At 37.1% G+C, this 14,980-nt stretch overlaps 1 protein-coding gene across 1 annotated transcript in view; it reads left to right on the forward strand.

Moving 5' to 3' along the window:
* LOC102476367 (neurofibromin) overlaps positions 1–13,085 on the forward strand; it is a 160,206-nt gene extending 147,121 nt beyond the window's left edge. Inside the window, exons 37-40 of the mRNA XM_014584974.1 lie at positions 109–255; positions 3,770–3,880; positions 4,864–4,974; positions 12,875–13,085. Coding sequence (XP_014440460.1) covers positions 109–255; positions 3,770–3,880; positions 4,864–4,974; positions 12,875–13,085 — 580 coding nt within the window. The remainder of the gene's footprint in view (positions 1–108; positions 256–3,769; positions 3,881–4,863; positions 4,975–12,874) is intronic.
* Positions 13,086–14,980: the final 1,895 nt, after the last annotated feature.

Raw genomic sequence — 14,980 nt, forward strand, 5'->3', positions numbered from 1 at the left:
AAACTACCAACTGACAATAAAAAGAGAAACCACCAATTACAATCTAAAGAAATGTGTACTGGAAAATGTGAACTGCTCCTTTGTTCTTAAGTCCTTTGTTGTATCTAGGGATCATAAAGCCGTTGGACGACGACCTTTTGATAAGATGGCAACCCTTCTTGCATACCTGGGTCCTCCAGAGCACAAACCTGTGGCAGATACACACTGGTCCAGCCTTAACCTTACCAGTTCAAAGTTTGAGGAATTTATGACTAGGTAAAGTACAGCTTGGAAATGCTGGTTGCTTTCTTTTTGGTTTGGAGAATCACAGTTTACCACCAGGCCACAGTTGGATATGCTCGTATTCTCGCCTATACATTATCAGGAAAGATGTTCTTCATAATCCTAATGTTGTGTTTTGGGGTCCAACTTTCCCCCTACCCTATATATTAATGGTATATAAACACACATACCCCTTATTTTCTTTTGTTTGTTTTAAAGCCAAAGGACATGTGTACATGCCAGAGGGAGACTGACAGAAAGGGAGAAGGAGAAAGAACCCCCCATGGGGCATAGCTACACTGCAGTTCCTTCTCTTCTATTTATTCATCCTGTCAAGATTTGGAGCACATATGCACATACACCTGGCATGTTTTTCGAGCCACCAGGGCTGGGATTCGAACCACAGGCAGCTGTTTGGGATCCAGTTCGTTTAACCACAAAGTCACTGGCTGGCTCTTGTCTTGTTGAATATTTTAATTTTCTTGTAAAAATAATAGTGTCTAATTGAATCATACTTTATCATCTTGATTTGATACGTTTTTGCAGTTAATACTTATACAGTACTATAAGTAATGTTACTTTTATATTATAGTTACAGAAAATGCAACTCAGTGTGAATAGCTGATTCCACACCGGATTCATAGGTCTTTTGATTTTAAGTGATGAACTCTTTCTACCACACTATAGCATTTTTTAGAACACTCCTAAATGTTAATGGTTTTAACTTCTTTTCTAGATTAAGGCTCAGAAAATATAGTATTCTTCAATACTGCTATAAAATTTCTGTGGACACTTGTTTGGAATCTCCAAAGGGATTTAGTTTGTGAACAAAAAGATCCTCATTGTTAGACACATACCTCTATTACGTGAAGGTAGTCTGTTACGTGAAGGTAGTCTGTTAAATCTTTTAGTCTTTAAGATACCTTCCATAGCTCTTTATACTTTAAGATACCTTCCATAGTTCTTTATACTTTTCGTTGTGCGTTTGGGTTGAGTGTTTTAATCACAGTATATGTCAGAGGCAGAAAGAAAAAAAAAAACAGATTACATTCAGAAGCTAATTCACATCAGAGATTTACCTATAATATGCCTTGAACTATAAGTGCTGTGATGAATCTAATATATAGATCATAGTTTTGTAAGGCTGACTCAAATTCATTGATATTATTAAAAGAATAGATTAATATTTAAGATAATGCATAAGAATATATGCTATCCTTTATAACTTACCTTTTACTTGTAAATCTGTTAGATTTTTCTCAATGTAAATAATGTTTATTTCTAATACTCAAGGGGATATTTTCTGTATAAAAAATCTTATTGCCTAATTGAAAATCACATAGTACAAAGATAGAAGACTTACATTCAACATAATAGAGGGCATCCTGGTGATTTCCTCATTTGTCTAAGAAAACCTCTTTATTATTCCTTTTACCTAAGACTCTACCTTCCCTTATAAAGCAAGATTCTGTATTTTTGATGGCTAAATAGTCTAATATGTGTCATATACTTAGAACAGTGTCTAATACATACAAAGTATTTAATACATGTTAGATGTTATTTTTATTCTTTTATAACTCCCCACTGATGCTCTTTGGAACCTATTTTTATTTTTAGAAAATTAAGGTAGCTTTATAATGTCCTGAATTATTTTTGAAAACTGTAATTGAATAACTCATAATATAAAAGTCTAAAGAAGAAAATTTTTAAAAATATTGTTATCCCACCTTTTACAAATAATTCCTTAACATTTAGTGAATAGCTTCCCAGTTACTTATCTGTGCACGTTTATATCTGTTTCCTCATCAAATGACATACAGGTTATTTTCATTACTATTAAACAAATGCTCACCTGATACCTGTATCACAGTGGACTGAGCTAATACAACCTCATCCCCAAGACAGAAGACATATAGAAATACTAGATAAACGAAAAACATACATATTTTTTTTTCCTTTGGAGAAATTTTTGCTATAGAGCGTGTGTGCTTGCCAGAAAGAGAGAGAGAGAGAGAGAGAGACAGTGAGAAATCACCCCCTGGGGGGGGTGGCCATGTTGTAATCCCTTCTCCTCCATTCTCCTCTTGGGATCTTGGGCACGCACGCACATGCACCCAGCATGAGTTTAAGCCACCGGGTCTGGGACTTGAACCATGGTTGACTACATGGGAGTCGAGCAACATAGCCATTATGCCAACTGCTGGTCCCCCATAAAAATTGTTTTTAAAAAAATACATAGCTAGAATATATTTTCTGAGCACATTACCTAGCTTATAGTCAGAACAGAGAGATAAAGAACTGGAAAATATGAAAGATGTGGAGAGATGTAGAAGATAGATATGAGAAGCTCCTCCAGTATATGCCTAGTAGGTGTTCAGAAATCAAGCTTACTGAGAATAGGAAGAGATAATATTTAAAGAGATAATGGGTGAGAATTTTCCAGGATTGATGAATGACATGAATCTTTAAAGAATCACACTGATTCTTGAGCAGAATATATAAAAATTAAAAGCATGATCGCTGGTCACCAGCCCTTTGCTAGTTTTTACTTCCTCGTCTTCTCCCTCTTCAAGACATTTGGCAGGCCTTTTTCACAGGCTTGTCCCGAGCCTGCACCTTAATACCTAATAAGGAAATAATGAAACTTAGGTGACCCCCAGGATGATTGTCCACCCCATAGTATCAGCCAAGGAGGATTTGGGAAAGTGACTTGCACACTAGGGAATGAATTGCTGTTGTAACCATTTGGGTGTGCCTGCTCCTCAGACACCCAGTCTTGCAAGACTGCCACAAAGTCTTGCTTCCCCATTAAAAACAAAACAAAACAAAAAACATATGTTTTCAGAAATATATTTCAGTACTGTCAAAAATTTAACATAAGAGTGGTATTTAAAATCAGAGAGACTAGGATGAACTTTCAATAAAGAGAAGAAAACATGGACAAGGGATGGTCTGTTCGCTCCATTCAAAATCTGTAAGCTAGAAAAGAAAAGGTTGACAAACTGAAGTCTTAAAAAAAATCAGTGGGGGCTGGCAGGTGGCGAGTTGGTTAAGGGCACTGGACTCCCACATGACCCACCGATGGTAGACTGTAGTTTGAGTCCCGAACCTGGGGGCTTGTTTTCTCACTTTCTCTCTCTTGTCAAATCAAAATAAATAAACAAAGAAACACACACACAAACCTCAATAAAATAATTCTTAAAAAAAATAAAATAAATGAAAACACAAGCACTTCTATCTGGAGATGGTGTCAGGAGTGAAAACTAGAGTATATCCCTACCCAGTAGTGGACTCAAGACAGTCCTAAAAGTGCTTTCATGGTTCAGAGAGTAACAGCTTCAAATTCTGGGTGCTTGTTGCCAAATTACTCTTTAGAAAGCCTGTTGTTTTTTAAATATTTTATTTTTAAATTTTTTGTCATTGACCCAATTATAGATTTTGTACTCAGTAGATTTTGTAGGTACTCAATATAAAGCCTCTGAATTGCTCTGTTCTGTTTTTCTTTTAGACATCAGGTGCATGAAAAAGAAGAGTTCAAGGCTTTGAAAACCCTAAGTATTTTCTACCAAGCTGGGACTTCTAAAGCTGGAAATCCTATTTTTTATTATGTCGCACGGAGGTAAGAAATACTATTTTAGTCTCTTGACAGTTTTAAAAATTATAACAGACATGTTTGGTTTTGCAAATTTGATTTTTCCCATTTGACGCAACAAGAATTGAAGACAAGTTTGTCTGGGCGTATGTTGATGGGCAAGCAGCCATCTTGTCCTAAAATGATCTCAGAACATTAGAAACTGTTTTCCTGGCTTCTCTTTTCTATGTCTGTTTTTAAAATACCGTGTATAATGGGTTAATTATCAACAGTAAAAAATCCTCAAAGAATCATCAGTTTTCAGGTGTATTCTGGTTAAATAATATGTATAACACATACTCTGGAAAAAAATTATTTTAAAGAAGAAATAAAATGTTTAAGAGTCTGTTTCTGAGAACATTTAGTAATATGCTACATGAGACGGCCCTAGAGTGGTTTAGAAAACAGTTCTGAGGGGCTGTGGGGACTCTCCGTAATGACACAAAGGACAGCCTGAAGAACTGTGTTTGTGGTGTCCTCAGTTAAGGCTAGTTCTTAGAGAGTCTTCTGGGAAATGCTGTGAGCTCCTCCTTCATGATAGATATGTTATGTTCATTGTTTTCCCTGACATTGTCTTCTCTTTTCTGCCTCTTTCTGCCGTTCTTTGGAAAACTGACTTATGACCTTACTTGGTCAGTTTTACTTCTCATTTAGCATGGCATAAATTTATGGTCATTGAATGAAAACACAAGCACTTCTATCTGGAGATGGTGTCAGGAGTGAAAACTAGAGTATATCCCTACCCAGTAGTGGACTCAAGACAGTCCTAAAAGTGCTTTCATGGTTCAGAGAGTAACAGCTTCAAATTCTGGGTGCTTGTTGCCAAATTACTCTTTAGAAAGCCTGTTGTTTTTTAAATATTTTATTTTTAAATTTTTTGTCATTGACCCAATTATAGATTTTGTACTCAGTAGATTTTGTAGGTACTCAATATAAAGCCTCTGAATTGCTCTGTTCTGTTTTTCTTTTAGACATCAGGTGCATGAAAAAGAAGAGTTCAAGGCTTTGAAAACCCTAAGTATTTTCTACCAAGCTGGGACTTCTAAAGCTGGAAATCCTATTTTTTATTATGTCGCACGGAGGTAAGAAATACTATTTTAGTCTCTTGACAGTTTTAAAAATTATAACAGACATGTTTGGTTTTGCAAATTTGATTTTTCCCATTTGACGCAACAAGAATTGAAGACAAGTTTGTCTGGGCGTATGTTGATGGGCAAGCAGCCATCTTGTCCTAAAATGATCTCAGAACATTAGAAACTGTTTTCCTGGCTTCTCTTTTCTATGTCTGTTTTTAAAATACCGTGTATAATGGGTTAATTATCAACAGTAAAAAATCCTCAAAGAATCATCAGTTTTCAGGTGTATTCTGGTTAAATAATATGTATAACACATACTCTGGAAAAAAATTATTTTAAAGAAGAAATAAAATGTTTAAGAGTCTGTTTCTGAGAACATTTAGTAATATGCTACATGAGACGGCCCTAGAGTGGTTTAGAAAACAGTTCTGAGGGGCTGTGGGGACTCTCCGTAATGACACAAAGGACAGCCTGAAGAACTGTGTTTGTGGTGTCCTCAGTTAAGGCTAGTTCTTAGAGAGTCTTCTGGGAAATGCTGTGAGCTCCTCCTTCATGATAGATATGTTATGTTCATTGTTTTCCCTGACATTGTCTTCTCTTTTCTGCCTCTTTCTGCCGTTCTTTGGAAAACTGACTTATGACCTTACTTGGTCAGTTTTACTTCTCATTTAGCATGGCATAAATTTATGGTCATTGTACCTTAGGGAAAATGTGATTTAATAGACCACTGACTTTGGAATCTCAAGGCTTATGTTTAGTCTTAGTTCTGTTACTCATTAGTTATAGGATTTAATCTTGACTCTCCTAAATTTAAAAGAATTGAGAAATTCTGTCAGTAGACTAAGTGGCCATGAGTGGCAAAAACTTGGCATTACGTAGGAGACAGATGGAGATTAAGACAAAACAAAAGTGGGATGCAGAAAGGTGGGACATGGAAAACTTGTTTAGATAATTTAGATAGTCTTAAAACCAGGAAGTCTGAAGAACTGGGGAATTAAGGAGTCAAGAGAGAATAGAAAATTGAATTTATCCTTGCCCCTTCTTTTTAATAAGTAAAATCCCCTCACCTTCCTTCCCTCTCTCTAACACTCAACACAGCTGCCATTTCTAAAGTGCCTAAGATAGTTTTAATTGTCTCTTGCACTTGAGATGAACCATATTTGCATTCCAACCCAGCCTTTAATGCAGCCAGGATATTTTGACTTTCCCTATTTTATCTAAGTAATTAAAAAACACTGACGAGCTATCAGCACATGGCATGATAGTTAAGGCACTAGATTCCCACATGGCTGACCATGGTTCAAGTCCCAGGTGAAGCAACTTGAAAATCACGCTGGGTGCATGTGCATGTGTGCCCAAAATCCAAAGAGGAGAAGGGATTGTAGCATGGCCATCCCCTCCTGGGTAGGCAATGATTTCTCACTTTACCTCTCTCTGTATCTCTATCTCTCTGAAAAACACACATACCCTATGGCAAAAACCTAAGAAAACAAAACAAAACAAATCAAAACATTGACAGGGGCGTAGGTAGATGTGTGTCCCCTACCCTGGTCCCCCTTTAAATTCTTGTCGGTCAACAAGTAGCAAAGGTTTCTGGAAAACATCAAAGCTGGGTTTTTATTCTATAGGACCAGAAACTAGGTATGTGTTCCTTCTCTGTGGTGATCAGCAAAGGCTGAAGAAGAACCAGAAGATGGAATAATGGTTACATTGCTAGACTCTCACAGAATCGACCACGGTTTGAGTCCTGGACCTGGCAGCTTAAAACTCTTGCCGATGCATGCACGTGCCTGCTCAAAATCCCAAGAGGAAAATGAAGGAGAAGGGATTCCAGCATAGCCATTCCCCTGGGGGTTGATTTCTCGCTTTCTGTCTGTCTCTCAAGTGTGCACGCTCTATAATGAAAATATCTATTAAAAAAAAAGAAAAAGACTAAAGGAGGGTAGGTTGGTCCTGATGCAGACCCCATCAGTGGGCTAGACTCAGTGAGGCTTCCACAAAGCCCTCACAACACCATGGTGTGAGAGTACAAAGGATCCCCAGCTCTGCTGCTTATTAGTTGCATAATCTTAATGAGTTCATTTATTTTTCTGAATCTATTTCTTTGTATGTTAAAAACGGAGGGGATATGCTTCTAAAAACTGCCTACCTCTCCGATAGTCTTTCAGTCTTTGTAGTCTTCTGTGACCTACAAAAGTTGTATGTGGAGTAAGTTTGAGATGTTCTTTTTGGAATATGAACCTGCCAGTGGCAGATTTTTAAATCGTTTTAGCTTCTTACTTAGGCCTATTGGAGTACCTCCTGGCCTTTATTTTCACCTGGTATAAAATCTTAGCCCCGGGACAGGTGAGCCACAGTAGAACAGAGCAGAGGGAGGCTCAGTTTCTCCCTTGTACAAATCTCGAAGTTAGTGAAGGCCTTGTCTCTGTATAGCCTTGTCTCTGTATAGCCAATTTTGTGGTGGAGCATTTGGGGTTGACTTCTCTTTTGATATTCCTGTGTTTCTGTGGCTTCGGCTAACACGTAGTAGGTACTCTTTTTTTGAACTGGGATTCCAGTTGTCCTGCATATAGTCCACAGATATTTCAGATTTGAAATGTCCAAAACTTGATTCAGTGTGTATTTTAATCAACCTCCTTTTTACACCATTTTCTATTTCTCAGTAGCATTACCATTCCTTCCAGTTCCCATCTAGAAACATTAGTAATTTAAAATTCTTCCCTCTTTATCTTCCTCATTGTTAGTTACCATGTCTTAATTTTACTTGTGATATTCTGGCAAATCAATTAAGTTGTTCATAAAAGAAGTCATTCTTATTTTCTCAACTTCTTGGGGCCTTAGGAAAAACACAAATTAAAGAGCTATCTAGGAATAGGCAGAACTATTCTAGATGGCTGTCGGCTCTGAAACCAGCTTGTGCTCTCTGACCCTTTCTCGGCTTTGTGTTCCACTGTACCTCATGATTTTCCTCTTTCTGGGTCCTTTCAGCTTTAAAGCAATTAGTAATCCCTTCATTACCTCAGGACAGCACACCCGAGATTTCAGAAAGAAAATGTGGTTCAGCCCTAATGTATCTCTACTTGGCAAAACCTCTCATGCTGAGTGTTGGCCGGTTAGTACATTTCTGCCTGCCCCTGAGGCATGTATGTTCTCCTGACCTAGCAGTTGTCTGATTTAAAATGTGACCATGTGGGCTGACTCTGTGGCCTGGTGGCTTCAGAAACATGCTGAGTATGTGTGTGCGCATGCCCCAAATCCTAGCAGGATAGAGAAATGGAAGAGGGACCATTCCCCATGGGAGGTATTTTCTCCTCTCCCTCCCTTTCTCTCTCTCTCTTGCTAGTGTAACGCCTTCTGGCAAAATTTTGAAAAGTAAATACAATGAAATAAAATGTGACTATGCAGTGCTATTTATCAGGAGCTGACCTTATGTATGTATTTTAATTCTAGTTTTTTCCTAAGACCTGATAATACTATGAGGTACCTTGGAAATGTCTTTTGAAGCATTTTTTTCCCCACTGCCTTACTAGAACTCTCAGTCCTGGTACCCTTACCTATACCAGTTCAGCATCATGCTCTTTCTCTTCTCTACTTCCCAGATGACTGCTTCCAGTTCATTTTTAAAATTTTTTGTCAGAAGGCATATGCGTTCATCAGAGAGAGACAGACAAATAGAGTCGTAAAGTGAGAAAGCCCCCCCCCCCATGGGAAATAGTCATGCTGCAATCCCTTCTCCTCCATTTCTTCCTCCTTTGGGGATTTTGGGTGCACATGTACTCAGCTTGTTTTTCAAGTTGCCAGATCTAGGACTTGAATTGCGTGGATTCAAGTGGGACCCAGTCACAGTAACTGCCAGGTGATGATGGACTGGTCCCTTCCAGGACATTTTAGCATTATTTCTGGAGATGGTTTTTAATAGAAACCTAATCTTGTCTTTCTCATTGACTCCCCACAGAAAGTCCAAGTTCTGTAGCCAGACATGCAAGGAATTCTGTCATTCTGGCCTGGTTTACTTTCCTAATCTTTTGTTGCCGTTTCCTCCAATATGCTTATGCTCCTGCTCTGTGGTAAATACAAGAACAATTGTAGCATAGTTATAGTGGCATAAAGCAGCAACTACAGCAGTATAATTAGGTTTCAAAAGAGAAATGTTGAATGGCTAGTGATACATGTCTTGGAATAGTACAATGGGTTAAGTTTACTTTGCTCATAACAAGCGACAGAAACGCAATTTAAATTTGTATAAACCAAAAAGGGGTGCTAGAGCCATGGCCTAGCGGTTAAGAATGCTGGATTCCACTGGCCCCATACCTGGTAGCTTGAGCACACTCTGTGTACGCAAGCATGTCTGAAATCCTATGGAATGAAGAAATGGAGATGAAGGGGTTGCAGCATGACCTTTTCTTAGTGGGGTGCTTTCTCCCTCTCCCTATCTCTTTCTGTCTCTGTCTCCAGCAAGATCATTTCTAGAAACTAAAAAATTAAGTTTAATAAGAATGGGAATTTATTGGGAACCAGCAGTTAGCGTAATGGCTTTGTCGCTGGACTCCCACGTAGTCGACTGCAGTTTGCATCCCAGACCCGGTGGCTTAAAACTCACGCTGGGTGCATGTGCATGCGTGCCCAAGATCCCGAGAGGAGAATGGAGGAGAAGGGATTGCGGCGTGACCATCCCCTCTGGGGGATGATTTCTCGCTTTCTGTCTCTATGTCTCTGTCTGGTGAGCGCACACGCCCTATAGCAAAAATCTCTCCAAAAAAAAAAAAAAAGAATGGGAATTTATTGTGAGATAAAACAGTTTCTTGCATCACCAGATGCAGACCTTTAAACAATATTGTGTTCTCCCAGCTTAACAACCCCAATGGAAAAACACCTTTTTTCCCAGTAGCTTCATCAAGCAAGATTGGGCTTAGTAGCCTGGCCCGAGTTGTGTGTCAGTTCCCAAGAAAGTCACTGTGGCAAGGGGGATAGATCTCTTGGTTATCTAGGCCTGGATTATGTGATCATTCCTGGAGCACTGTGGTGAAGCCAGCCCTACCCCAATCGTATGAGCTGAAAGGACAGCATGGGACTGGGGTTTCCCAAAGGAAAATTAGATTGTTAATACCAGAATGAAAAAAAACAGGGGTACTGGACAGGCGAAAAATAACAGAAGTCCTATCCGTGCAGCTTTAAAAAGATTCAGAAGGATGACTCTGAGACTTACATGACAAGGTGCAGAGTAATGGGTATGTGCACGTGTGTGTGTATAACCAAGAAATGTGTGAAACTATGCATATTAAATTGTCCACATTACTTAAGTCGGGTGTATGATTAGAGGAAACAGGGCCAACTATAATATTTCCATTGCGCATCTCTATACTAGTTTATTTTTGTCAGGAACATGTTATTTACATGAGGATAATTAAAAATATAAAATGTAAAAGTTACAATGAAGCGTTTTCCTTTCAGAATATTGTGTTACCTGGCAATTGCTTTTTTGTATGGTAGTAGACTTGAGTGTCCCTTACTACGTTTTCTGATTTCAGATTTTTTAAAAAAAATATTTGCATGTACACAATAAGATATCTGGGGAATGAGACCCAAATCTAAACATGAAATTCATTTATGTTTTAGATATACCTTGTACAGATATCCTGAAGGCAATCTTATAAAACATTTTGTATGTAATCTTTTTTCTTTTTCTTTTGTCTGTTTTTGCTAATAGGACACATGTACTCACCAGAGAGAAACAGAGTCAGAGAGAGAAGGGGAAAGTAAGAAATCACCCTGTAGCAGGGGTCCATGCCACAATCCCTTCTCCATCAGTCTCCTTTCAGGACTTTGGGTACACTTGCACATGCACTCAATATGATTTTCAAGCTCCAGACCCTGGGCTTAAACTGTGTATCTGGCCATGTGGGATCCAGTGCCTCAACCTCCACATCTCCTGCCATGCCTTTTATACAGTCTTTTGGCTGCAACTGTCACATAAGTTCAGATGTGGAATTTTCACTTCTGATGTCATGTCAAAGCTCAGAAAGTTGGGTTTTGGAGCATTTTGAAATCTGGATTTTCAGGTTAGGGTTACCTAACCTGTAGTAGTAATGATAACAGCTAACATTTACCAAGTTTTCTCTGCATCAAGCATATTGTGTATATTGTATTATATCTCATTTAATCCTTATAATGCCTTCTGAAGTATTTTGTTAACAGTAATTAACTTGTATAAACTGAAATCCAAACCTAGCTATCAGAATGATCTGGAGAATTAAAACAAGCATATCCTAGCCCCTGTCCTGAGTTGCCAAATCAAATTCTCAGGAGCAGAGCTTAATTTATATATTGGGTTGTCAGAAGATTCGTGATGCATTTTTACATAGAAAAACATAGAAAAAAATACATCATGACTTTTCTGACAACCCAGTGTTTAACAGGCACCCAGAGTGATTCATTGATAGTCTATTGCTGGGGTTTGTTTCGGAATCCTATTGGGTCATGTATTTCACCCATTATAGCACAGCTTGTCAAGAGTAAGAAACAAAGTCAGATTACAAACCAAAGCCAACTTTTTTAGCAACTGCACTATTAATATTATGGTTATTATTCCTTTTATAATTATATTCTAGGGTTTTGGATTAAATCACCCTTTGCATGCAAATCTACATTATGAGCTATATTTTTATTGGGAAAAATTAGTTCTGATTTCTAGGCATCTAATTACAAATGGTCTTTTGAACAGAAGAGTTTACTCAGAATGAGATAATCTTGTAATTGGAGTAACACTGTTAGGCATTACAAAGATTGCAGAACTGGCACCTTTTTTTACTGGAGTAACATAGTAGTATTACACCTTCATGAATTTGATAATATAAACTGGTGTGTTTTATAAAGCATTATAGTTTCTATTTATGAGATTAACACTTTTTGTATCTACTTAATTAAGAAAAAATTACATTAGGCCAGCAAGTAGCCTGGTGGTTAAGACACTGGATCCCAAATGGCCAACTCTGTAGTTTGAGTCCTGGACCTGGCAACTTGAAAAACATGCAGGGCATGTATGTGTGTGTGCCCAAACGCCAGAGATGAGAATGGAGGAGAAGGGATTGTAGTGTTACTTTTCTCACTTTCCCTCTCTCTCTGATTGTCTGTAACTCTCTCCACTGAGCGCATGTACGCTATGGCAAAAAATCTTTAAAAAAAAGTTAGGGGCTGCCAAGTGACGTGGTGGTTAAGGCACTGGACTCCCACATGGCCTAACGTGGTTTGAGTCCCAAATCTGGTGGCTTGCTTTCTTACCATCCTTCTCTCTCTCTTTATCTGTGGTCAAATGAAAAAATATATATATAATAGTAAATAAAATTAGTTAAAATTTATTTTTTAAAAAAATAAAAAAATTTTAAATATAAAACCAACTTCTCTCATACAGCTCTTTATTTCTTATTTTCTCTCCCCCTAACTCTCTCACACACAGACATACTCTGGTTAAATACCACCTACATAATTTCTTCTCTTACACCTCTTTAATATAAACATATGAGTTTCAGTTTAGTTTTGCAAACATTTAAAAAGCAAACATTTGGTATTTTACTTATTTTCACATTTTATAGGGTAGTACATACTTTTTTATAGAAGAAAAGGAAAACATCATAAAACATTACACAATTAAAATTTTCAAACAACCAAATCAAGCTAGGATAATAATTTCTTAGATAGTAAGTTGAAATAAATTTTATTTTCCTTGTGTACTTGTCATTCAGCAGATGATAAGAAACTGTTATAAGAATGCAGGCAGTTAAAGTTCACTTCAGCCCAAGTGCAGACAAAACAGCAGAAATGTTGTGTAGAAAAGAAAGTGAATGTTGTCCATTGGCTTATATGTAGTGCTACCATTTGTCACATTATTCATTGCTGTGGCTGTCTTTAGGGTCACTGCTGATTTCAGAGTTGTTTTGGGAGTTGAGGTTATTGTCTTGGAAGTTGGATTCATGTTGGAATTAGAGGTCATACTTAAGCCCCTCATGACACTAGAGGTCCTCCCAGAACTTTGCCTGGTCCCAGGGTTTGGGCTTGCCCCGGTACTGGAGATCGGCGTAGAATTTGAGTTCGTTGATGTTGCAAGTATTCCCAGAGTGTAAACACATATAAATAGCAGGCGGATGGTTGATAGCTTGGACATCATTTTCTGTGTTGAAATAATTACATTCATTTAATTTAACAGTTGGATCACAAATGGGCAAGCATATACCCTTGATTGTGTTTATTCAGTACATTTCATGTAATAAAATGTTTCTTTTTTCATTGTTTATTAGTAAATGAAACCCTTCCCTTTCTTTGTTCTCAGTGTCTGCTGATATAAGACTTATTTTCTGTCTAGGGCCACCAACTTAAAGCAAAAGCACTCTGAAGACTACAAAAGAGCTTCATTTTTTTTTCTATTAAAAAACAGTAAAAAAATTAAAAACACTAGACTGCAAGTATTCCCAGAGTGTAAACACATATAAATAGCAGGCGGATGGTTGATAGCTTGGACATCATTTTCTGTGTTGAAATAATTACATTCATTTAATTTAACAGTTGGATCACAAATGGGCAAGCATATACCCTTGATTGTGTTTATTCAGTACATTTCATGTAATAAAATGTTTCTTTTTTCATTGTTTATTAGTAAATGAAAACCCTTCCCTTTCTTTGTTCTCAGTGTCTGCTGATATAAGACTTATTTTCTGTCTAGGGCCACCAACTTAAAGCAAAAGCACTCTGAAGACTACAAAAGAGCTTCATTTTTTTTTCTATTAAAAAACAGTAAAAAAATAAAAACACTAGACATTCAGTACAGTAAGGAAGGAGCCTTGAAGTCAGTATAGATTAGGACAGAGGTGAAGGGTAAGAGGAAGTTTTGGAGAAAGAGAGTAACTAAGTACGTAGTAATTAAACAATTATTGGCATTTTCTTCTTGAGATTTCTTATGGTCTTTATTCCAGTAATTTAATTTTTAAGCTTCGGTCACAGATAGGATATTACTTCTAGATATTTACTCCAGAGACTAAAAGAGATTTAAACCACACGAGTTTCTCAGTGCTGGAATTAAGTTTCTTTCATTTTTTCCCCCTTTCTCCCTTAAAAAAAAAAATAGTTCTTAGAGAATTTGGTAGTTTTTAAGCTAGAAATTTAGAATTGATCAAAATCAACTCATTCATTTTACAAATGAGTTCAAACAAGGGGCATAACTTGCCTGGGGATGCATGAATAAACCAGAACTAGAACTTGAGTCTCAGTCTTAGTCTTAGTCCAGTGTACGTTAGTAAACATGGACAGTAAAGACCATATATATCTCCCAAAAGTTTAATAGTAAGCTAGTTTTACAGTGAGGCTGATACCTTTCATCCTGTATTTAAATCTGGTAACTTGCCACTTTTGGGATCATTAGGCCATGGTGGGCATAGTTAAAATATTCTAATTTTCCTTTTTTTATAAATTAAAGCTTAAACTTTAATTTTAGAAATCTAGTATATACTGAAAGTTACATTTGGCTCTGATATATCATTGAGAAAATTTTAAATTACCGTTACCTTTGCTATTTGTCTTCAAAGATTAAGAATTCAGGCTTTCTCCAGTATCTTATGGTATATCCGATTCCTCACTCACTGTATGCTATCATATATAGTTAGTGAGGAAGTCACATGTTCTAAACTGGGCTTGCAATTTGCTCTTTGGAAGTATCCAACAGAGTGTTTTCCATTCAGTTAGTGTAAACAGACGGCCTTTGACAGTGATTAAGGAATTAAAATAAAATCTTTCTAAATCTACTCACTTACTTAAAGAATGCAGTTAATGCCATTTTGTTATTTCTCTTTGTCATGTATACACTAATGAATTTCTTTACTGGATTGACTCTAACTAGATGAATATATTATTTTACCTGCCATAATTATTATTATTTAAAATTAGTTAAGTATATTAAAGATTTATTTTTTTTCCCTTTAAGCATGTGTGTATAAGGTAGTTCTAGCCTTCGTGATTTTAAAGCTTT

Source organism: Tupaia chinensis, unplaced genomic scaffold, assembly GCF_000334495.1.
Source record: "Tupaia chinensis unplaced genomic scaffold, TupChi_1.0 Scaffold148350_1, whole genome shotgun sequence".
In the NCBI taxonomy this organism is placed as follows: Eukaryota; Metazoa; Chordata; class Mammalia; order Scandentia; family Tupaiidae; genus Tupaia; species Tupaia belangeri.